Source organism: Rattus norvegicus, chromosome 16 (assembly GCF_036323735.1).
Source record: "Rattus norvegicus strain BN/NHsdMcwi chromosome 16, GRCr8, whole genome shotgun sequence".
Classification (NCBI taxonomy): Eukaryota; Metazoa; Chordata; class Mammalia; order Rodentia; family Muridae; genus Rattus; species Rattus norvegicus.
The window spans coordinates 3,176,800-3,200,464 of NC_086034.1; the positions used below are offsets into that span (position 1 = coordinate 3,176,800).

Consider the following 23,665-nt stretch of genomic DNA (forward strand, 5'->3'; position numbering starts at 1 on the left):
GATCCACATTCCTTTGAAGTTCAGTTCATGACTTATGGTCACGGAAAATAAGCTCCCACGCAGAAGAACTCAGCTGGCACCAGCTTCTTTCTGCCATGTTGAGTTTGGGTGTTGTGAGTAGCACGTTTATCACATCCATCCTTGCTCTCTGTTTCAGTCCAGGAAAAAATATTCTCATAGAGGGGCTCGCCTTTAATCTCTTCTGGGCTCAGGACAGTTCACAGCAGGGCGCTGCTGAATCGCAAGTGGCAAAAAGTGTCACGAACGCCATGTGTATTGTTCATTTTGTGCAGCCCCTTCATCCAAATGCTCTCCACTGCCGTTCTTGGTCCCACATGTCAGTTTTAAAGGAGGGCATTTCCTTTCGGTCCACAGATGAACCATTCTGCTTTGATAGCTAGGATGCAGGGAATTATTAGATAATTATTAGAGTATTGAGTATTAGAGAATCTGTAGTTCTCAGTCTCTGATCACAGAATGTCAATTCTCTAGCTACACAGTCAGAACTGCTCACCTCATGGCTCCATGCTTCTCACATATCTCCTCCTTGGGCAATCCCAGCTCAATCTTCTTTTCTGCAGCAGAAACTGTAAAAAAAAAAAAAAGAAAAGAAAAGAAAAGAAAAGAAAAAGAAAAAACCCTTTGACCTTTTAGAACATAGCTATGGTGTGTGTGTGTGCGCACGCAGACACACACACACACACACACACACACACACACACACACACACACACACCACTTTTAGAAAAGGTTAGGCAAAAAAAGACTCTAGTCTTCTTGGTCTTTAATATTATCCACTCCTGACATAGTCTCTACCCAAGGCAATTTCTGCCTTTACTGCCACAAGGTATCAGGCATTTGTGTCTACAAGCTGTGGCGGGAGATGGGGGAGAGAAGGGAGAAGGCTTACTTGTCCTAACCTTCATGGTAGGTAGGAGTAGACCTGGGCCCAACATCTGTGCTTGGAATGTTCCAAGTGTTCTCCCTACTGTGTCCTCATACTGATCACATGTCTTTTTGTTCGGTATTCTTATGATATTCTAGTAGCATACACTTTCTTTCTTATAAATCTAATTGTGCTACACAGAAGCAAATTTCTCATCTTGCTCTTATAACCTTTTTACTTCTTGTGGTTGCTGTTACTGCGTCTGCTGCTGCTTCTGCTTCTGCTTGATTTTCTGTTGTGGAGGACCAGGATCAGATACCTATTACTACTTTACAGCGTTCTGTAATCCAGAAGTAACCCATTGTCCCACACCTCTTTGTTCTCTCAGGGGCTTAGATGGCATTTTGGTTTCTGGACTTGATTTTGCTATCGTTTGGTCTCTTGGTCATGAAAGAGAATTTATGTTTGTCAATTCTTAGTTAAGTACTCATAATTTTCAATTTGGTTGAAATACCAAGTTTAAACATATTGAAGTATAAATTATAGAACTATATGGTTTGGTGAGATTTGATAATTCATCTGTGTATCTGCTCTCAGTCAGAATGTAGAACAAAAGTATCCTTCCTATGGAATCCTATGCAAGTCTTTACAAACCAAAAGTGAAAAGGGGAATACACCTGCATGCCTGTCATCTCTTGGTACTTCCTCCCAACTAGCCAAACTTACTGTCCTTCCTTCAGGAACCATGCCATGCTATGGTCATGCCCATGTCAAATAATCCATGTCCACTCGGGTCTTCTGCTCTTTACACATTCTCTCAAGGCTTCCTCTGCCCCTTTTAATATTATTTCATTGGGGAATTGATTTCAACCTAAGAACTGTGGAGTGACAGTGGTGGTTTGAATGAGAATGGCCCCCATAGGTGATTTGAATGCTTGGTTCCCAACTGGTAGATACTCTGGAAGGAGTAGGCTGTGTGTCCTTGTTGGGGAAAGTGTGATCCACAATTAAATGATTCCTTATAAGAGTTGCCTTGGTCATAGTATTGCCTCACAACAATAAAACAGACTCTAAGGCAGACAGAAACAATCTGGTGCCATCATTTATGCCTGCTGACATGGCCGTACAATATTTTTAGCAAATATTTCTAGTCTTTTCTTAACATTCAATTGAGAAAACAAATGCCTTGGGAGTAATGTATTAGATATCATTGTTTAGTACAGAATCTCCTTGGAAACTTGTAGGTGGTTGCCGATAATGATCAGGGACATAAGCCTTCATATGGTGTGTAATGGTTGTTCTTAGAAACTGGCACAATATGCATTTTTAAATATGAGTGAGAATGTGGTGGAAACTGGCAAAGGAGAATCTGAAAAGACAGAATTAATTTCAAAAGATTTTCATGTTCTTTGTATTATTGATATTTATATTTTTGATATTTTGGTGATTCTCTTCTGTGACCTGATCTGTGCTGTCTAGTCTAGAAAGAAAACTTACTTTGTGAATGGTATCCACAATAATAAAGTACCAATAAGATTTGGGGCTTGGGGCTTGGGGCTTGGGAAATGACTCTGTTGCTAAGGTAATTGTCATGCAACATGAGGACCCAAATTTGGAACCCCAGCACCCAGGGAAAAGCCAGATGTGACAGCATGCATCTGTAACCACACTTCTGTGAAGTAGAGACTAGAGGGTTCCTGGGGGCTTGTTGGCAAGTCGATATTACTGAATTGGTGAGCTAGGGGTTTGGCAAAATGCTATGTCTGAAAAAATAATAAACCAGGGTGGAGAACAGCTAAAGAAGTCAATTATCAGCTTGTAGACTCCACATAGTCAAATACATATGTGTACATGCATCCTCACCCCACATGTGTTCACAATCACATGAACATGCAATATACCACATATAAATACACACAAACAAAAATGCATAAAGCTTATGTTTTTTCCTTTAATTAATACCATTTGAAAAATGTGAGTCTCGATTTTCTAATGTTTGAACTCAGGTAAAAGAGGGGATCCTTTGGTGTTCTTTGTCTGTTTTTAAAAGTGTTTGGAAAGTCGTCGTCATGAAGTTGAGGACGTCTGCTTCGCTCGCTGGCAGCATAGCTTCCTCGTGGCCCCATGCCTTTTTCTAATTTAGCAGCCTCCCTATGTGTCTATCTGTGTTCTCCATGTTCTAGTCCTAGATCCTGCAAAGCATGATCAATGTTTTCCCGCCCTGCGATCTCATGTGGAAGAATTTGTGTGCCTTGTTCACTACCCTAAGCAAACATGTTGTTTCCCATAAGTAGGGGAACAAACATGGGAACAGGCTACCATTTTGCAATGCCTTATTTTAAAAAACCCTATAGAATTTTTTTAAAGTATTACTGTTCGGCTATTTGAACAACAAGACTTTATGGTGGATCGTAGGTTGTCAAAAATGCATTGAAGTGACTTTAAATGGATCTGTAGTCTTATTTTATGTGCATGGATGTTTTTCCTACATGTATGTCTATATACTATATGCATGCAGTGTTTCTAGAGGCCAGAAAATGGTGTTGGATCCCTCAGAATTGACAACCTTGGAGATAGTTGTTAACTACTACGTGGTTAACAGAATTGAACCTGGATCCTCTGAAAGACCCATTGAGCCATTTCTCTAGCTCCCGTCAAAGTATCTTTGAACAGAATTAACTACACTCTGCTCAGGTGCTGTCTGCTGCTACCCCTATACAGAGAACAGCACTGGTTATTGACAACCTCTTTGTAAAACCAAAACCTTCTGTCTTTGTCCCCATCTCAGGTAGATGCACTGAGATTACGGCTGGAAGAGAAAGAATCTTTTCTCAATAAGAAAACAAAACAGCTCCAAGACCTCACTGAAGAGAAGGGGACCCTAGCTGGAGAGATCCGTGATATGAAAGATATGTTAGAAGTAAAGGAAAGAAAAATCAATGTTCTTCAGAAAAAAGTGAGTAGCCGATACAACTTCAAGCTGAGAGTTGCTGCCATACATGTGTCTGATATCTCAGAGAAATTTAGGTCTGTGGAAGATAAAGTATATTTTGAACTTTAGTTTAGGATGATCAACTTTTTATTTACTGGTATTTAATTTACTAATAGTTGTACTGTATTATTTTTAGCATGACCTGTGTGTTTTCTATTTGATTACCTAAGAACTAAATAGAGATTTTTTTAACTTACTATCTTAATCACTGAGGAATTATACCAATTTATATACAAATCTAAAACTTAAGCCTGTGGGGCTAAGAGCTTGGATTGTAGCTCAGTGGTAAGAGTTCATACCTGGCATATTCTAGGCCCTGAGTTCAGGTTAGGGAACTCAGGAAAGATATGTAGATGAAAAATATAAATTCCAAGTGGCTATTTAATGTTTTTTCATTATGAAAGTTGAAAAGTATTTTAAGGAGTGTGTCTTAATGACATATTTTAGACATACTCTGTAATTACATCGAATTTGGTTGGTCACATCCTCTTGTCTTTATCCATTTCTATTGCCATAGCAAAACATCTAAAACTGAGGAGTTTATACAGTGACATTGAGTTTCTCACAGTTCTGGAGGCTAGAGAGCCCTGGATCAAAGTCTTTTTGCTTTCAAGATGGCACCTTCTCATAATTACATGCTCCTTCAGGGCTAAGTGCTTCATTCACACGCGATGACAGAAGGCTGTAAAGGTTGAGCTAGTTCCTCTTTGCCCTTTTATTAGGTCCTTAATCCCACACAGGTCATGGCTCTCTTGACCATCATTTTTAAAACGCTTCACATAGTAATAAGCTGGTCATTAGCTTTTAACATAAATATGTTGGATACTACACCTAGACCAGATCAATGACCAAATCCATGTGGACTATTTAGAGAGGTTTTGTCACTTCTTATGTGAAACTAACTTTTACTTAGAATCAGCGGAGAGAACACTCTACCACAGCGATCCAGTAAGATGCTCAGCTTCATCAGGACCCCTCTCTTCTTCCCTTTTTCAGTGGTCCATTTTATTTCCAATTGGGGACCTTGATACTGTGACATCACCACTGTTTTACTTTGGAGAATTCTCATTGTGTGAGTTATACAGGTTTTTGGTACCCAGCATTTTCCTTATTATTGTTATTGTTATCTTTAAAAGGTCAGCAAGAGGAAGAGCTGTTTCATAACCCTGCTCTCCTCTGACAATTAAAATGCTAGAAATATACAGAGCTTTCTGATCCGTGGGTCACTATTATGGAAACTGTGATGAGCAGCAAACTGGTTAGCCAGGAAGCCACTGTGGCTAGCATGGACCTGTGACACTGCCGATGCAGACACAGAGGAATAACTGGCTCCTCTTTATGGGGTCATTTGTCACCATCTCTCACCTGGACTATACCATCATTACCCTAGACGTTTTCTTACATCCATCTACACTTGTGGTTCCTACATTCTGTTCTTAACATGGAAACTAGAACTTACCATTTAGATGCCAAAAGAATTTAAGTCACTCTCTAATCAGAACTTTCCCATTTCAACCACATATATAATCTATAGGTCTCAGTATAAATGAAAACATGGAAGTCTTTGCTCCCAAATTAGGGATGTTAGGATAGTAATAGTAGATCATTAAGTCAAGAAGGGCAGCCGGCACAGCTGTACAAGTCACAAGTCCATGCTACTGTCTCATCCAAGTGGTTCAACTTTCACAGAGGTCATAGAACCCTAGTTAATTTGACCCCTGACCTCACATCCTCTTTGCTCATCTATATTAGTGACTGAGGGCAGCGTATTCTTCTGAATAGACATACATGCTCTCTCACAGTGCTGACATTTTATAGGATTTCACCTCTCGCAGGGCACTGGTTCCAGACCCATTGTGCTATCTATCCTCTGATAAGCTCTTCGGGTGGGATGAGCTGTAAGTATGACAAGCATATTTTAAAGATTTGTCAAGGAAAGTGCATGTCAGAGCACTTAATAATTTCAATATTATTTTATGAAAAAGTTTTGGGTATATCAGTTATATAAAATATGCTGCTAAAATTACTGTTACTTGTATCTTACTGTCTACTGAGACTATTAGGAAGTGTAAAATTACCCACGTTCATCTCACTGTGTTTGCACCAGACAGAACAGCTACAAACATTCACACAGCCCAGGCCTTTGCTTCTTGAACATCTCTGTTCAAAAGGCTCTTTATCATAGACCTTAATCCTCCCCTCCCACATACAACACCAGGTACGTATTCCAAATCCCTCTGGTTTACACGTACAATTTTATTTTTCTAAATATAACTTATTACCATCTGGAAAATACATACCTTTTAAACGTTTTCCATTGATATTATCACATTCCAGAATGTAAGGCTTTATTATTTTTTCCGCTGCTGTATTTTTAGCACATAGTAGGCATATTTTCTCAATAAACATTTAGTGAATGGGTGGATGAACTTACTCCAGAGTTAATATACTGAACAGGAACATCCGATTGGTTAAGGTTAAGGTCTACCGTCATTACCTATTGTCAGGAAAACCTCTGCCTGCCAGCTTGACTGGAGAATGAGATGTGCAAAGAGAGGGACACATGTTTCTCTAGTCTCTGATGGGATTATCAATGAATTCCTAGGGCCTCAACCCCCTCACCTTCCTATGCCTCTGTTACTCCATAAATACTTCCTCTACTCTTTCCTCTTAAGGAACAGGAAAACCTCTTTCCACTGTATCCCTGTTCTATTATCCTTGACCAGAAACCTAAATAGTGCACTGGCTTATGTCTTACAAACAAATTAAAGTTACATTAGTTCTTGAAACTTCACCAAAGATTTAACAATCTTTTGTGTAGATCTCTCAGGATAATGGTTATTTGACTGATTGTACTGCTGATTCATTTATGAACAAGGGATTTGGAAAGTGGATTCCCATATTAAGTACTAGATCATTAATAAAGATGATTAGAAGAGACCTGGGCAGAGACAACCAAGCACCCTTGAAGGAGGCAGGGCTGATCATGGGCGGGGCTGCTCGGGGGCGGGGCTGCTCAGGGGCGGGGCTGCTCAGGGGAGGTGGGACCAGCAGCGATTGTTACCGCAGCAGGAGCAAGCGTGTATTCTAAAGATTCAAAAGAAGACAGAGTTAGTTTCCACTGCTGGGTCACACTCCCTCAGAAATCAAGCAAAGGGAGGAAAAATTGACTTTGGCCCATGGTTTCGCAGGTTTTGTCCCATGGTTGGTTGGCTCTACTGCTTGGGTCCTGAGGTGAAGCTGAACATCATGGTGTCCAGACAGTGTGCCAGAGAGAGCTATTCATCTCATGACAGCTCAGCAACGGGGAGGGCGAGGAAGGGGCCGAGGACTAATAGACTCAGTCACTTGCTCATAGTGACCCACTTTCTTCAGCCCACCAGGCTACACTTAAGTTTCTACCACTTTCTTAAATACAAGCAGCTGTAGCCTAGGCCTTTATTTAGCATATGACCATTAGGAACAATTTAGATTTGAGCCATGAAAAAAGATTCTATTTGCATCCTTACAGTGACTGAAAACAAAACTGGCGTCTGCTGGATGTGTATGTACCGAATACTGAGTATTGGGTCCTCTGTCTCATGCACTGTTTCTGTTATTTTTGACTGTTATCTAGTGGTCTGGGTCCAAGAATTTACCTCAAAAAGACAAAGGAATAGTTGGGTTTATAATAAGCTTATTCAAGGTCAGGTAACCTAGGTACGAGGTTTTACTTTTGTGTTTGAGAAGATAGAATAAATCAGATAATGCAAATTGAGTGAATAAACTTCTCTTTTTGTGACCCAAATTTGTGTGATGGTGACACAAGTTGTTGAAAGTGGGATGAGGAAGAAGCTCTCAGTTCATCGTTTGCCAGGAGTCGAGGTTATATGTTCTCATTCTTGAGTAGTAAGGGCAATAGTGGTTGGCAAGCTATTGGGACAACACTTCATATCTAGGTAACAGATGTGCATATTTTGTAAAACTTGTAATTTCCCTAATAGCCATAATCAAAGGTCTGAGTACACGTTTGGATGTTTTAAAACTGAGAACAACACTATTGACGTATTATATCTTCTTTAGGCAACATGTTTCAATCTTGAACTTATTGGGTTTGGAAATGTGAAGGTGTTTATGAGCTTCATGCTAATTTTTTTCTTGTAAATATATCTGTGTAGTACATGTACATATACATGGTCGCATGTATGAGAAGGTGTAGGCAGATACATATGTGTTTATGTGTGCACAAGTATGTAGAAGTGTAAGGCTGGCATCAAGCTTCTTCCTTGATGGATCTCCATTTTAAACACTGAAGCAGGAGCTCTCACTGTAGCTCACCATTCAACTACACTGGCTAGCTTGTGTGCTCCAGGGATTCCATGTCTTGAACTTCTGTGCTCTGGGTTTTCAGCTGTGCTGCCACAGCATTCTGGACTTTGCCTGTGTTCTCTGCTTAACATGCATGGTCTCTACATGGATTCTGAAGATCCAAATTCTGCTCCTCATGTTTTGTATGACAAGTACTGTGTCCACGAAAATACATCCCTAGCCCATGTTTCTTTTTAACTATTTCCCAATATATCTGGAGAGGCAATGAAAGCCCTGCAGTATAGTGAAGGGGCATGGCCTATTATAACTTAATAGTGACCAAGAAGTTATCTACAAATAAGTGATAGACACAGTTCAGAAGCTGATTCGGATCTGTGCGAGCTACAGCTAGATAAAGCCCCTGCACAGAGTCCAGACATGCACACAAAGTCCCACCCTTAGCTAAGGAGCTATTGACATTAACAGCTCCTTGGAGAGGGAGGATTAGTTTTCTTTAAGGGTGTGGTACCTGGTGGTCCACACACTCTAGTAGATGGTCACTTATATCTAGAGTGTATAAGCAGGAGTAAGCTTGATGGGTTAAAAAAAAAAGAACACAATGTTGAGTGGCTATGGATTGGGAAGTAGATCTGGGAGAAGTTGGGGTGAGAATAAATATGAGCAAAGGACAATGTATCAAATTCCCCAAGAATTACTTTTGAAATGAGGGAATAACATAGAAGGCAATGATGCCTTGTCTTTGGGTCTGGAGACTTAAGAGTTTTGTCTACATTCAACATAAACGTCTACTTCAGAGCAGGCCTGGTTAGAGCAGCATAAGCTTTGGATGAGGGTGTGTTGGTATGGAATAATAATAAACTCATGTCAAAGTCAAATCTGCAATGTTATGTCGTTGGCAACCTGCGCTGTGTTTTTGGTGTTAGGAGAACTGGCTATATTCTCTTAAATGGAGCTGAATAAAGAGAGAAACTCAAGTGGCAGGTTGCCTCTGAGTGACCTTTTACAGGAAGACAGAATCCTCAGGATGGACTTTTGACGCTGATTTCATAGTTTGCCAAGGTCCAGAGTATTTTACTAGGCAGCAGAACTGCACTTGTGAGTGTTCACTGGGATATCCACTTGATGCTCTACCAAAGGCAGGAAACACTAGTTTTGTTTTGCAACCATAGCCTTTTGTTCCCACACCTGGAGACACCGTCCAGCTGATGAGGTGTTACTTGACTATTGAGTCTTTGTAGGGAATGCTATAAAACCTCGATGACATCGTACATTTGGAGTGTCTAGAATACTCGTGATATTAGGACTGGTAGCGACATTGAAACTGCATCAGTTTTCGATTGCCACAAAGCTCACGGAACCTTACAGCATAAACTTGCTACCCAAGAATTTGCTGTAAATTTTCAATATCCGTTTTCATTCGGGATCTCAGTTACATGAGCACAAACGTACGAAGCGGGGGGACTTTATGTTGCGGGGAAGAAGAAGCAGCAGATACATAGAGTGCCTTCTGACTGGGAAACTGGAAGGAGGGGTGAGTGGGCTTGGCTCCTGTGCATGGTGTGTATGGCTCTGCTAACGTCAGCACCTCTATTCTCCACATCTGGGATTACTGTGGTCGAAATTCTGACAGACAATAAACTCAGGGATAACGGTGTACTCTCTTACTGAGTTTTCTGTTTTAGGGCTTTTATTGCCGTGAAGGGACACCATGGCCACAGCAACTCTTATAACAGAAAACATCTAATTGGGGCTGGCTTACAGTTTCAGAGGTTTAGTCTGTTATCGTCATGGTGAGAAACATGATGGCACGCAGGCAGACATGATGGCACAGAAGGAGCTGAGAGTTCTACATCTTGATCTAAAGGCAGCAGAAGGAAGACAGACACACTGGCCAAGACTACACCTCCTAGTAGTGCTGCTCACTATAGGCCAAGCATTCAAACACATGAGTCTGTGGGGGCTTTCCTATTCAAGCCACCATACTCCCCATGCATCAGTAACTTCTCCAGTTCTTCAGCAGGGAGAGAGAGAGAGAGAGAGAGAGAGAGAGAGAGAGAGAGAGAGAGAGAGAGAGAGAGATCCTCTTGTTCTCAGGAAGCTGATATCCTGATAGGGAAGTATTCATGCCTAATAACCCTTTATATCACTCCATGTAGCTTGCTATTGAAAGCATACTACATGGTAGCATATATAACAGAACTACTTATGACCACTTTAAGCCATAAAAATCCATAGGAAAAATATCTCATTTTAGAACAAGATTATTCACAATTAAGAACTGTCTCAGCACTAGGAAGCCAAAACGAGGAGGCAAGCATCATCGGGGTTCATAACTAAGAGGTAAATGAGCAGTCAGGCGTCACCTCCGTCGACGGATGCCCTCACACCCTCCTCTGTCTGTTCTCACATTGCCAACTAAGTAGGGATTCAGACTTTTAGGACTGCCTCGATTTTTGTTCACATGTGCCTCCTTGACAGGATGTATCCAAGACCTTTCCTCTAAATGGCTCCAACCTTCACCCTTGAGTTTTGAGCTCATTTTTATGTCACATCCTTTAGATTTTTTTTTCTGGTACTACAGTCTGGGAGAGATTTTGAGCTCATAAAGAAGATAACTTCATCTCTTTGCAAAATTCTTACCACATGTTGACCCGCTTTCAATCAAAATACACTGGGCTGTTGATGAGTGAGAACTTGGGAAAGGAGAAATTTCTCTGAGATCTACTTCTGTCTTCAGAATAGTGTCATCTATGAGAAGAGTCATTTGCCCCAGTGAAATGTCAAACCCACTCAGTGTTCCGGGTATGGTACGTTCTGTGTAGGCTGCAGGAGGAACCATCCATGAATAATAAGGCTCGGAGGAGGACATGACTGTTGCTCTTCCCACGCCTACCACCTCCAGCCTTGGCTCTGTTTGTTGCAGTGAAATGTGCAGCTAAGGTAGGGCCTGGTGTAGGCAAGCTCGTTCTGCATCTGATGGTAGGGAACCAGCTGGCGGACCCAGGTTTGGTCTGCAACCACAGTAGCTGTCGTGGGTTTGAGGCAATATATTCTCAACCCCTTTTCTGCTTTCTTGTGAGCATTTACAATTTTGTTGGCCACAGCTGGGCAGCTAAGTAAGGGCATAATTCGGAGTGTTGAGTTGAGAGTGAAGGCTAGTAAAAACTACATGTTATACTGGTTCCATTACTCTTGCTGTGAGCAGAAGAATTTGGGGAAGAAAAGAAACTATTTGTTTTACAATTCAGGGTTAGAGTCCACCGTTGAGGGAATTAAAGTAGAAATACAAGATCGGAATATGAAAGCAGGCCTGCTGGTTGCTTCACACAGCATCACCTCCAACCAAGAACTGACTCTGTAGTGGTCGAAGTGTGGAACGAGCAAGAGAACATGGTGGCAGGTAGGCAGGCAGGCAGGCAGGCAGGCAGGTAGGCAGGTAGGCAGGTGGGCAGGTGGGCAGGTGGGCAGGTGGGCAGGTAGGCAGGTAGGCAGGTAGGCAGGTAGGCAGGTAGGCAGGCAGTTAGTTAGGCAGGAAGGCAGGAAGGCAGGCAGGCAACAGTCAGCAGACAGGTTACTCTTCTTTTGTCCTTTATGAAACAATCTGAGTATAAACCTGCCAGTCTGTCTGTCTGCCTGCTTCCTTCTGCTGCCTACCTGCTTTCTCTTCCTCTGAAGTATGGTGAATCCCCTTTATCCTGCACTTTTTAGCCTGCCTGTGGGAACCTGGATGTCCCACCTCTTCTGCCCAACCATTGGCCTCTAGCATCTTTATCGATTTTATGAAGAACCAATTGGGGAACAGGAGCTCCAGCGTTCATATGCAGATTCCTGCTCAAGGCATCAGAACCACACCCCCTATAAACAAGGACAGTGATGTTTGAACTATTACTATTGTTCTGTTTTATAATTTTTATATACAATGCCTCATACTTATAAAGAGTGTATATTATTCTCTTTTGGATTATTAGAACGATTAGTATTTAAGTTTATTGGCCACTGTCATCATGGTATTGGTAAAGGACATCTCCCCTCCCAGGAGGAATGAGATGAGCAAGGAGTAGTTTCTGGAAATGTTGACAACTCAATCTGGTGCTAAGGGACTTAGAATTGCTGTCGAGTACAGGCACCAGGAGTAGCGTTTTCAAGGCTTGGCAGGAAGAGGCAGCACAGTGTGTTCGGGGAATCAAAAGTAGCTTAATATAGCTGGACCACACTTCTTGCTCCATTTACAATACCAATTTCACAGCAAGAGCTTTTCTTTATGTCTTCTAGCAATCAAATATATTATGTAGTTAAAAACTGACTGACATTTTGACTTCCACACTGTAAATGTTCTCCCCTAGTCCCTTATGACTTACAAGTGGCAATAACGATTATCTGTGTTATTTCAAAACGCAGTTCATGGCCAGATCTCATGCTGAGAACTGATTCTCACTCGCTGAGAGAGCTGAGGCAAGCCAAGAGATGCAAGTTCGCTTTTAAATAAACACCGGCTTCCAGGTTAAGACCTCATATTCCGTACTCAATTTCATCATGGTAGCTTTAAAAGAAAGGGTTTCATATAATCACCTGTAAAACACCCCCCAAAAGATTTAAATTAAACTGTCTGGAGTCCATGACCATCTCTGCTACCCTGCCGGGCGAAGGCATCGTGACATCTGTCCATCAGTTGCCAGTTGTTGCCTGCAGTCTTGTGATAGGGATTAGAAGTGGTTGAGACTTTACATTTTTCAGTCTGGAGATGATTCTGTTTGTCTTCCCACATACTCCCCCAGGCCATTTGATTTGAATCAATCTTATTTATGTGGGAAGGAAATTTTTCTGTCTGTCTTTTTCACTTACCCTGTATTTGGCATTGGATCCCGCTTTGCTGTAAAGTAAGTTTATGCATAAGTATATTAGCACTTTTCAATGTATATTGTGAGGGAAGTCCATAACTTGAATCTTATAGAATACATGTATAAGTTCCCCTACAAATAGTTGTTAAGTCAGTATTGTGTTTTCTTGGTCTGAAACTCTACAGATATTACAGTATTATTCCCAGTCTTTCTTTTTTCCTTTCCTTTCCCAGGTTTTACAACTTACATAAGCCAAAATATATAACTTATTTAAACGGACAATTTTAAAAACAAAAAACAGAAGCTTAATTCTGAATTAATGGCATAGAATGTATCTGTCAGTTTAGAACCTTGTAATAATATTCGGATTATGGTTCCTGTTTAGGTTGCTGGTTTTTAAAAACGAGTAATAACACAAGCATTAAACTGGTGACTTGTCCTTGGTTAATGTAGTTACAGTTCTTCATAAAGAGGTTTCTAAGTTGAGGATCCCAGGTCCTCACCGCCCTGGTGTCACCTAGGAGTGTGACTGTGGTGTATTTGGTATCAATGGCTAAGTTACATTGCACAGAACAGTTGACTTTAGAAATAAAGGTAGTTTCTGTGCACGTGGCCTCATGACATCAGCACTATGAGGTTGGCTCCCCAAGTTCGAGAATTGGCAGGACCAGGAAGCTTCAATGCATCCTAAACTCTCTTCTGTTGCCTTGAGAACAGAGAGGCCATGTGCAAGGGCTGCAGGGGCCCTGTGGCTGGCAGTGGTTTGTCATGTACAGCAGCAAAAAAGAAAAGTTATAATTCTAAGACCCCACAAATCCAAATTTGGCTAGCAGAAGGAGGGTGCTTGGAAGTGCATTTTCCACTGGAGCCTCTCGACAAGTATTCCTCCTGGATGACACCTTGATCCCGCCCCTGAACATAAACTCCAGATGTCTACATAGGACTTCTGACCTACACAACCATGTTTGATAAGTGATTGTTGTTTTAAGTGACTAAACTGGAAGTGTTTTGTTACATGACTGTAGGAAATAGATTCAAGTGAATATTAGAGTAAAAGATAAAAAATTCAGTTGGAAGTAACAGGACTGGGGTTCAGAGTATGTGGACAAGAAAGATTCATGGTCCACTGAAGGAGCACTCTCAACAAAACCATTTCTAACACCTCAACTCCTCAGGTTGGGAGTCTGTGGAATTTTTATGAAATTTTATAATTTTTAATTATTTTAAAATGTTTGCTTAAAAGTAAACTGCTATTATACTGCTTATATTGTGTTGTTTCAGATCAAGTAGTTGAAAATTTCAAAAGTGATATTACACATTTCTGTCCATTTCTCTAGGAAATCTGGAGTTCAGTAAAAGCAACAACAGGTCTTATTCATACATTTATTTCTGTAAGCAGTACAGTTTTGGGCATGTTATAGGTGATTAAGAAATGTTAGATAGAAAAGTGAAATGGAATGGACTGATAGAACAATCTGTCCAAAGTTCTGGTTACATTCAAAGCAAATAAACAAGCAGGAATGGCTGTGTTCCAATAAAACTTTATTTTACAAATGGCCTGATTGGCTCACAGGCTGTAGTTTGCTGAATTCTGGTGTAGATCAAAAGTTATTATTCCCTGTAGGCAATTCCATCGTATAACCACCTTCATCATATGACCAACTTCATGGAACATATGAACGTTTTTTATGCATCCTAAATATTGAGCAGAGGTGAACAAGGCATACTTCTTTTTTAGAGCACATGTGATCTTTGACTCAGAGAGTCTTCCTAGTGAGATGGGAAGCCATTCGTTCCCAGGGGTGAGGCCTTCCCCACTTCCTCTTCCTCTATAGCTTTTTTGTGTGTGAGCGATTCTGAGTGAAGCAAAGCTAAGCGATCAGGACTTGTGCGAGTGAATGGCACCCACTGATGGCAGGTGGAGAGAGTTCTTTCTGTAGTGCTAAAATATGAAGCTAAATTCTGCAGGTTATATACGATACACTAACAATATAAGAGTTTACAAGGGGTGGCATATGCCAGAGCCCTTCAAATCATGAATGATTGTGAACGGAAGAACAGCTGGAGGCACAGCCACAGGCAATCAGGTGAGAAGGTCGGAATGGAGGGGCAAAGAGCCTTTGCCATCCTTCTGTGCTTACGTTTTCTTAGAGGTAAGGCTCCCACAAGGTCTGTGGGACCCTGTGATGGCACCTGTAAATTTTAGATGATGTGGGGGACTGAATGTAGAATTGTTTTACCAAGGCCACCTATGTCACTGGCTCTTCCCATGGGAATTCTTTTTTTTTTAAATTAAGATGTAGGCATTGATTTAGCCATAAGTTTGTGATGTACAAAATAAATGCATTTTTCTGATCACTGAAAACACTCCAGTGATGAATTATCCAAACAAGTGATGGCACGGTTATGCATAGAAATTCCTCAGTATAAACGGTATCATAAAAGAATACTGAATGGCAAAGAAAAATGCTCAGGCTATTTTGTTAATTGAAGTGAACTAATGTATATATAAAGAAATGTATCAAAATGTTTGTGTGGGGTGTGTGTGTGTGTGTGAGTGTGTGTGTGTGTGGTATGAGTGAGTGTGAGTGTGTGTGTGTGAGTGTGTGTTAGTGTGTATGTGTGAGTATGTGTGTGTGTGTGTGGTGTGTGTGTGTGAGTGTGTGTGTGTGTGAGTGGGTGTGTGAGTGTGTATGTGTGAGTTTGTGTGTGTGAGTGGGTGTGTGAGTGTGTATGTGTATGTGTGTGTGAGTGTGTGTGTGAGTGTGTATGTGTGAGTATGTGTGTGTGAGTGTGTGTGAGTGTGTGTGTGAGCGTGTGTGTGAGTGTCTGTGAGTGTGTGTGGTGTGTTTGTGTGTGAGTGTGTGAGTGTGTGAGAATGTGTGTGAGTGTGTGTGTGAGTATGTGTGAGTGTGTGTGTGTGTGTGGTGTGTGTGTGGTATGTGTGGTGTGTGTGTGTATGTGGTGTGTGTGTGTGTGTATGAATTATTGACTGTGAACCCCAAAGCTGCTGCTTATAAGATTTTAAAACTCCAATCATATATATGTTAGTCAACTTTCTATTTTGGCTATGATGAAATGCCTGAAAAAATCACCTTAATGGAGGAGAGATTTACTTCTTTCTCTCTTTCTCTCTTTCTTTCTTTTTTTCTTTGGTTATTTATTCATTATTTTGGTTAGTGTTTCTAGGGGTTTAAGGCCATTGTCAGTGGGCTCCATTGCTTGTAGGCCTGTGATATGTGGCAGAATACTATTGTGATAGGAGTGTGTGGTACAAGCTACTATGTACCCCAGAAGCAAAGCTCAATGGAGAAGTCAGGAGAGGAAGCAAAGAGTTTGGAACAATACATTTCCTTCAGTGGCTTCAACAAGGTCCTGCCTTCAAAAGGTACATCACTTCTTAGTTGTAATGCAGACTGATGGAAGCCGTGCCTTGGGTATATACTCTTTGCTGGGTGGACATTTCAGTATCAGACTGTAAAAGCCAGGCTAACTACATTACATTTGGCTTGATTTCCCCATCTCCAAAATGGCATAGGTTCATACCTCACGTTTGGTTTCAGATTTCTCCATATAGGTGTGTTGAGTGAAATACTCATCATGGCTAACCCATGAAAAATTATTATTTAATACTGAAAAATAAGAATTTAAACATAAACCTATCGATTCTTTTAAATCTAAAGCAAAGACCTGGGGGAGCAGGTGCTGGAACTAGTTTATGGAGCCTACATCTAAATTTACACATAGCAAAGTTTACTCTTTGTGGTTTGTATTGTTACAGCTTTTAACAAAAGCTTACAATTGTGTGGCCTCTCCATCATTGGGCTACAAGACAGCTCTGTTACCTCAGAAACTTCCATTGTGCTGCTCTCTTCCTAGTCAGTCCCTGCTGCACCTCTGGCAAGTGGTCCTTTATGCCCCGTTCCTGTGATTTTTATCTCCTCCAAAACATCATGGAACTGGAGTCAGGCAGTGCTGTGCAATCGAGGTCCCTTAGTCCTAGAGGTATCAATAGTTTATTCTAAAGCTACCCCTTTTAGAGGTAGTGTTGTAGATAACCTCATTGTATGAGCAACTTTCCTTGTCGTAATCTCATAACCATGCAGGTTGCCCTGAAGCCATAGTCATCACAGGGCAATATAATGGCACTGCAGAAGCTGAGGAGGTGAAGCGTTTGAGAGCCAGAAAACCGATGTTTTGTCCAACACACATGGCAGCAATAAGGAGAGAACGCAGAGCCTTTGATGCTAAACTTGCCAAGTTTTTCTCGAAGTGAGATGGGTGGGAAGCTAACTAAAGAGTTGCAAAGAAAAAGATGAGACATGCCTGTGTGTGTGTGTGTGTGTGTGTGTGTGTGTGTGTGTGTGTGTGTGTGCATGTGAATTGTACATGTTGGAAAATCATGAAACAATCAGATTTGAGAATGAAAAGGAGCCAGTGCTTGTTTTATATTTAAAATGAGAAGGGCTCATTGTTATTGTCATTTGGGTTGTGTGTGTGTGTGTGTGTGTGTGTGTGTGTGTGTGTGTGTTTCCCTCTCCATTTTCTAGATTTTATAGTAAAGGGTATCGAGAGAATGCCTGGGGGCAGACACTACTTTCTCCTGGGATCAGTTTTATGGAACTGGCCATCACTTTAGAGTTGGGAATTCAGCCTGTTGATAATGGAGGTTATACCTGAAACTTGAGTTTTTTCACTCTTTGTTATTTATCTTTTATTTCTTGAGGAATAAAGTACTTTATTTTAAAGTAATTCACATATAAGTATGCATTAAACTTCTTTTTAGAGCAAAGACATGATATAACTTTTCTCATTAAAAAACAGATTAGATCTTTAAAATAAAATCTTATGAATTTATATAATAATTATCTATTTTATAAGGCAGTAAACAAAGTAAATATTTAACCTTAACAAGAAAATTCATATTTATGGTTTACAATGTAAAATTTAGGGAAAAAAGAATGAAGCACTTATTTTCTCATTTAAATTGGTCATAGTAATAACTTCATTTACCCATTCACACATCAGCTAATTGTGTTCTGTATTATTTTAAACCTCTCTCTCAAAATGCATTTATAGATGTTGACTGAATGTCACAGATAAAGAACTTAGCTAAACACCCAGGGTAATTAATGTATTTGTCTGTTTACAGAAACTTTAACTTAATCCTCTAGTAAACATGGTGCTTGTCATGAGGAAATATAAGTTATTTGTCATGTTTAAATCTAAACTCTCTAAAGTGTTTATTATTGAGGAACTGTCATTGAGCTTTTGGCTTGGAATTTCATTTCCGTTCGTAATTCAAACATTTGTTGTACATTTCTCTGTGGTTTATACATTTTTTTTCATTTCTATGCCACAAGACCTTTATTTAGAATTTTAAGCTAAACACTTTTTTCTTTGAATAATTCATCTTTTAATCCATCTTTTGATGCTTTTATAGTCTATAATCAAGGATGTGGGAACCAAACAGACTCAGCTAGATGTTATGGTAGTTGACGAACTAGTCTGTCGTTAGATACGACACCTAGTTAGAGTGTCAGCACAGATTAGTGGGGAGCGAGAAGAAGACAGAAAAAATACTGTCTACAGTGCTTACAAAATTAATAATTCCAGATAAGGAAAACACCCAAGGCACCATCCCAGTGCTGAACTGCAGGGACATCATGAATATCAGTTGTAGCAGTTGAAATTGCCTTCTAGCCCGCAGGACGTGCTAATTTGCTCAGACACCTTTTGGCAAACTCCCCTGTAGCATCTGCTTGTTCCAACTGTTATTTATATGCAGTAGTGCCTACAGCTCCTGAGATAGCTCTCTGGGCCTGCCTCTTCCTAACTGGAAGTAAGGGCTTGAGGAATATAGAAGATGTCAGTAGCAACAGGCAACTCAAATTCCTCAAGATAAAGACCATGGCTGGGAAGAATTGAGCAGGCAAGTGAAGATTACTGACTCGGCATTAATAATAAATTTACGGGACTGCAGAACAAATCATGCCAAACCATCTTTATCGTTTTCTAGGTGGATGTGCAAGATTAAAGAAAGGAATTCAATAGCGGTAATATCTGGAATTGAGTAAATCATCTAATTCTGTGTCTCCACAAATCTTTGGGGGCAGTGGGGTGGGGGAAGGGGAGATTGAGAATCACAGTGAGAATTGGCTCTGAGCACTGTCATGTGGATTCAATTTAGCCGTTGTAATAAATTACAATGGAACAAGGTCCATTGGGATGATGTTGGGATCAATAGAAGGTCAGGCTGTAACATCTCCAGCAGTGGTCTGGAAGAATGGATAACACACTTTATTAAGCTTGGCAGGCCAGAGGGTTTTGGAACTGTTGTGGTACACTGCCACTGCCATCTGTTTTCTGAAGCACCTATAGGGTATGTGGTACCATAGGGTTGCTACAGAAAGGTAGAATGTGGGCAATGGTCTGAGTGGTCAATCTGTTTAATGATGATAACCATAAGTCTACAACATATAGAGGACTTATAGGTCTTCCATGCATAGCACCTAACCATTTTCATGAATTGCTTCCTCTAATCCCTATGGCAGCCCTTAGAGGGGGCAATGCAGTTGGTTATGGTCAGAGGTAGTCTCCATTTCACGCATAAACTCTGTGCATAGGTTACTCTATGTGCTCTTAGAGGAAGGCTGTGCTCATTTCTTTGGTTATCTACAACAATGTAAAAAAAATGGTGAGACTCTGCCTCTGTTGATATAGTAATAAAATAAACACATGGTAAAATTTTTACTTAACTCACTGATCTATGAGGGAACAAGAGAGAAATTAAGCTGTGAAATGAGTCTGGCAAGCATTAATAGAGTTAGGAAAATGAAAATGAATGTATACATGGAAGTGGAGTTAGATTCCCCACCGTATGGAGGGAAAGTGACGGCATCCTATTAGACAGCTCAGAATCTTCACATTTGTAGGTAGGAATTTGTTTCATCACTATAAAATATTTATGATTTATTAAGCTGTGCAGTTGCTCAAAGATAATGGGAGACTGGAATCAAATAGCCTAAGAGAATATGAACACAGCTTTCTTCTACAGCCCAACTCTAAAGAAGGAAATATGAATTATCTCCATAGAACCTGTTAGAATAAGAACTACAGAGCCTACGTCTGTCTCTCTGCAGGAGTCAGGATTGATATGATCTGGAATAAACTAGGAGGCAAGCTTCCAGGCATACCTGTGGATATTCCTTTGAATGATCATCTTGATTAGGTTAACAGGAGGTGTAAGACCCATCCTAAAGAAGTTGGGTCCATTCCCTGGCTTTGGGTCCTGGATTACATAAGAAGGATAGAAATAGTTGAGCGTGAGAATTCATTGTTCTCTGTTTCATGATTGTTAATGTGTTATGACCAGCTGCCTCAAGACCCCGAGGCCCTGGCTTTTCACTGTGATAGAACCAAAGCGAATCCTTATATACTTAATTAAATTGTTCTGTCGGAATACTTTGTTACAGCTACAGGAAAAGTAACTAAAATTGGTACCAGAAATTGGGTTATTTCTGGGCAAAATCTGGCCATATGGGTCTCACACTTTAGAACTGGGTTAAAGAGAGCCATGGAAGAGTTCAGGACTTTGGAATAGAAAAGTCTTTGGATACTATTAACCAGAGCTGATTAACCCATTTTGAAGGGAGACTGGAAGAAGGGAATGGTGAAAGAAACTTGAGGCTTCACTGATGAAGTGCAGAATCAGAACTCTGTCAGAAACCAGGTGAAGGGCCATTTGTGTGATATTTTGACCAATAATCTGTCTTCACTGTGTCCATATCCTGAGAAAATGAGTGAAATTGCATTGAAAGACAATCTGCTAATTTGTTTGACATAGAAAATTTAAAGACAAGTGTATCAGGCTGTTGCCTGGCTACTTTTTACTGCCCTTGCCCAGTACTAGAGTTAAAAAAGAAAAAGGAAAATCTTGGGTAGATGCGTACACAACACACACACACACACACACACACACACACACACACACACACACACGCACACACACACACACACACACACACACACACACACACCAGTGAACAAATTAAACTTTTAGCCAAGGAGCATACTGAAAAAAGATCTGTGAGTGTTAAAAAGAAACATCTTGCTGTGCACTATGAAGATAGGACAAGTGCCCCGAGAGTGACACCTCATCCATCAAAAGTACCCACTGTGAAAATGCAAACTTGTTTGAAGAGAATGAATCTAAACTGAAACAGATACTGCCACTGAAGGGGTGCCTGGCTCCGGAAAAGCATCTGCCCATGGAAGTGTTTCCCTGGGGACAACACACAAGACTGATGCATCTGGGTTTTTTAGGCAACTGACCCCAACTCAAGATGACAGCAGGAGCTGGTAGTGTCATCCATGTGGTACGGGTTTTGCAAGCATGAAAGATGGATGGCTGTTGGGGTCATACCGTCTTATACCACAGTTGTAGAGAGCCACTGGGCAGTGACACTGGGCAGTGTGTACCAGGGTTTGAGTTCTTGGAAGGAAGCCAGGAAAAACCACATGAAGCTGTGAAGGTAAAGCCTGAATGATAAAAGGGACCAAAGGATGCTCCAGATGCCAGGACCTGGGAACATCCACAAAGACAAGGAGCTATCGTGGAGTAGCCTGCCTAAGATAGAGGCATGATGTCCTGAGGATGGCGGGACTGGGGAAGTGGGGTTAGTCAATCCTTTTGGAACCCACAGACGACATCATGAGCACAGGATATCAGACATGGAGCCGCCATAGTTGTAGTTGTTTGTTTGTTTGTTTGTTTCCTGGAGTTCTTCTGCTGGTTAGCGGTCTTCTTTGCTCTAATCTGCTTTGCTAGCCCCTTTTGGGATCAGAACGTTTATTATCATTTTTTTTGCCATTGTATATTGGAAGCATGTAGTTTACTTTCTGTTTTCTAGGAAATCACGAATAAGAGATTCCTTTGCATCCCAGAGGAGGTGCAGACGCTGTACTTCAGACATCACTGAAACTGTTAAAGACTATGGGGAGTTCTCAAGGTTGGGCCAACTGTGTGTGTTTCTCTATGAGAAGGCCATATGAGTAGAGAAAAAGTGGCAGAAGGTTGTGGCTTAAAAGATTCAGGGTCTGATTAACAGAGTGTAAAGGTATGAAGGTCGGCGGTGACTGTCAGCTTGGCAGTTTCTGGAATCACTTGGAAGGCCAGCCTGTAGGCACACCTGGGTTGTTCAGACTAGAGTAGCCTTTGAGCATGTTGTTTAAGAATTATCGTGATGAGACTGAGATGGGAAGGCCTATCCTAAGGAAACTTCGTTTTAACTTGCATAGAAGGGGGAAAGCTAACCGAGCATGAAGATGAGTAACACTCTTCTTCCCGATTGTGGATGCTCCTTTAAGCTCCTGCTACCTTTACTTTTGTATTCTGATGGACTATTCTCTCTAATGGTGAGCTAATAAAGCCTTTCCTTCCTCCTTAAACATCTGGGGTATTTTGTTGTACCAGTGGGAAATTTTCTAAGATGTTTTCTAAATGCCTCAGAGGTGACTTCTGAGCCATAGTGGAAATTCAAATAATTTTTGGGCCATAAATTTTTTTTAATGTAGGGGAACTTAAGCCAGACCCCTGGTAAAGTTGCCAAAAGTCACTGATGTCCTCATCTCAAAGGTTTTCAGGATCTATCCCTTGACCCTGGGCTTTAGTATATAGTATGGAGGCCCAGACCAAAATGTCCATGGGAAGAAAAGGACCATGAATGCAATTTAAGTTTATCTGGAGAAACAGGTCCTGGTACATGTGTTCACACGGGGATTTAATTTAATGTATTGATTCATGTGATTCTGGAGACCTGATGAGTCCAAAATCTGGTGGGGACATTGACATGTTAAAGATCTAAGGGTAAATTGTAGATCCATTCCAAGTAAGTCTGTTAGAGAACATGGGAGGACTGGAAGAGATACTGCAGATTAAATCTGAAGGCTAGCTCCCGGAGAATTGATTCTTAGTTTAGTTGGGGAAGGTGAGCCATTTACCTGTATTCAATCAAGCCTTTGTTTGATTGAATAGGGCCCACCCACACTGTAGCGATTAATCTGTTTTACTTAGAGGCCCCTGACTTAAATGTATGTCCCACCCCCACAATACCTTAATGAAGCATCTTGAACAATATTTGACTAAAACATCTGACTACTGTGATCTAGTCAAGTTGACACATAAAATTAGCATCGCATCACCTGAGAAGGCTTGGGGACTTAACCCAACTGTTGAAGTGATTAGGGATAGTAGCAGGGTGTCTGAGGGTACTGACCCTAACCTGGAGTAAAGTATGGTGAATCATGGGTATGTAGCTGAAACTTCCAACCTCAGGACTTTCCCTAGGACAAGCTGCTGTTTGAGTTAAGTTGACAGGCCACAATCACTAAGAGACTAACAAGAGTTTGCCTACATCTTCGTATACCTGCCTTGTCACCACCATCTGTGTCTCCCTAAGTGTGAAGACAAGGTGTAGCTATTGAAGGGGTTCATGAGCCTCACCCTATGAGATGGCTTTTCCATAATGGAGTTGCTAACTGGAGACCATCAGATTATCAAGCCTAGGATACCTTGGTGTTGGGATTTGTAGCCTGAATTGGTAATTTGTTGAGCCAGCACTTTACAGAAAATAAAATTGA

At 40.9% G+C, this 23,665-nt stretch overlaps 1 protein-coding gene across 30 annotated transcripts in view; it reads left to right on the forward strand.

The window, feature by feature from the left end:
• Erc2 (ELKS/RAB6-interacting/CAST family member 2) overlaps nucleotides 1-23,665 on the forward strand; it is an 860,860-nt gene that overhangs the window by 357,401 nt on the left and 479,794 nt on the right. For 29 of the 30 annotated variants that reach the window (XR_010058279.1, XR_010058280.1, XR_010058281.1 and 26 more), the window contains one exon: nucleotides 3,675-3,842. The exons of the other annotated variant lie outside the window; for it this stretch is intronic. Coding sequence is in view for 25 of the 29 variants with exons in the window: in XM_063275106.1 (XP_063131176.1) it covers nucleotides 3,675-3,842 (168 nt within the window). In the remaining 4 variants the exon portion in view is untranslated. The remainder of the gene's footprint in view (nucleotides 1-3,674; nucleotides 3,843-23,665) is intronic. 30 annotated transcript variants of the gene reach the window in all.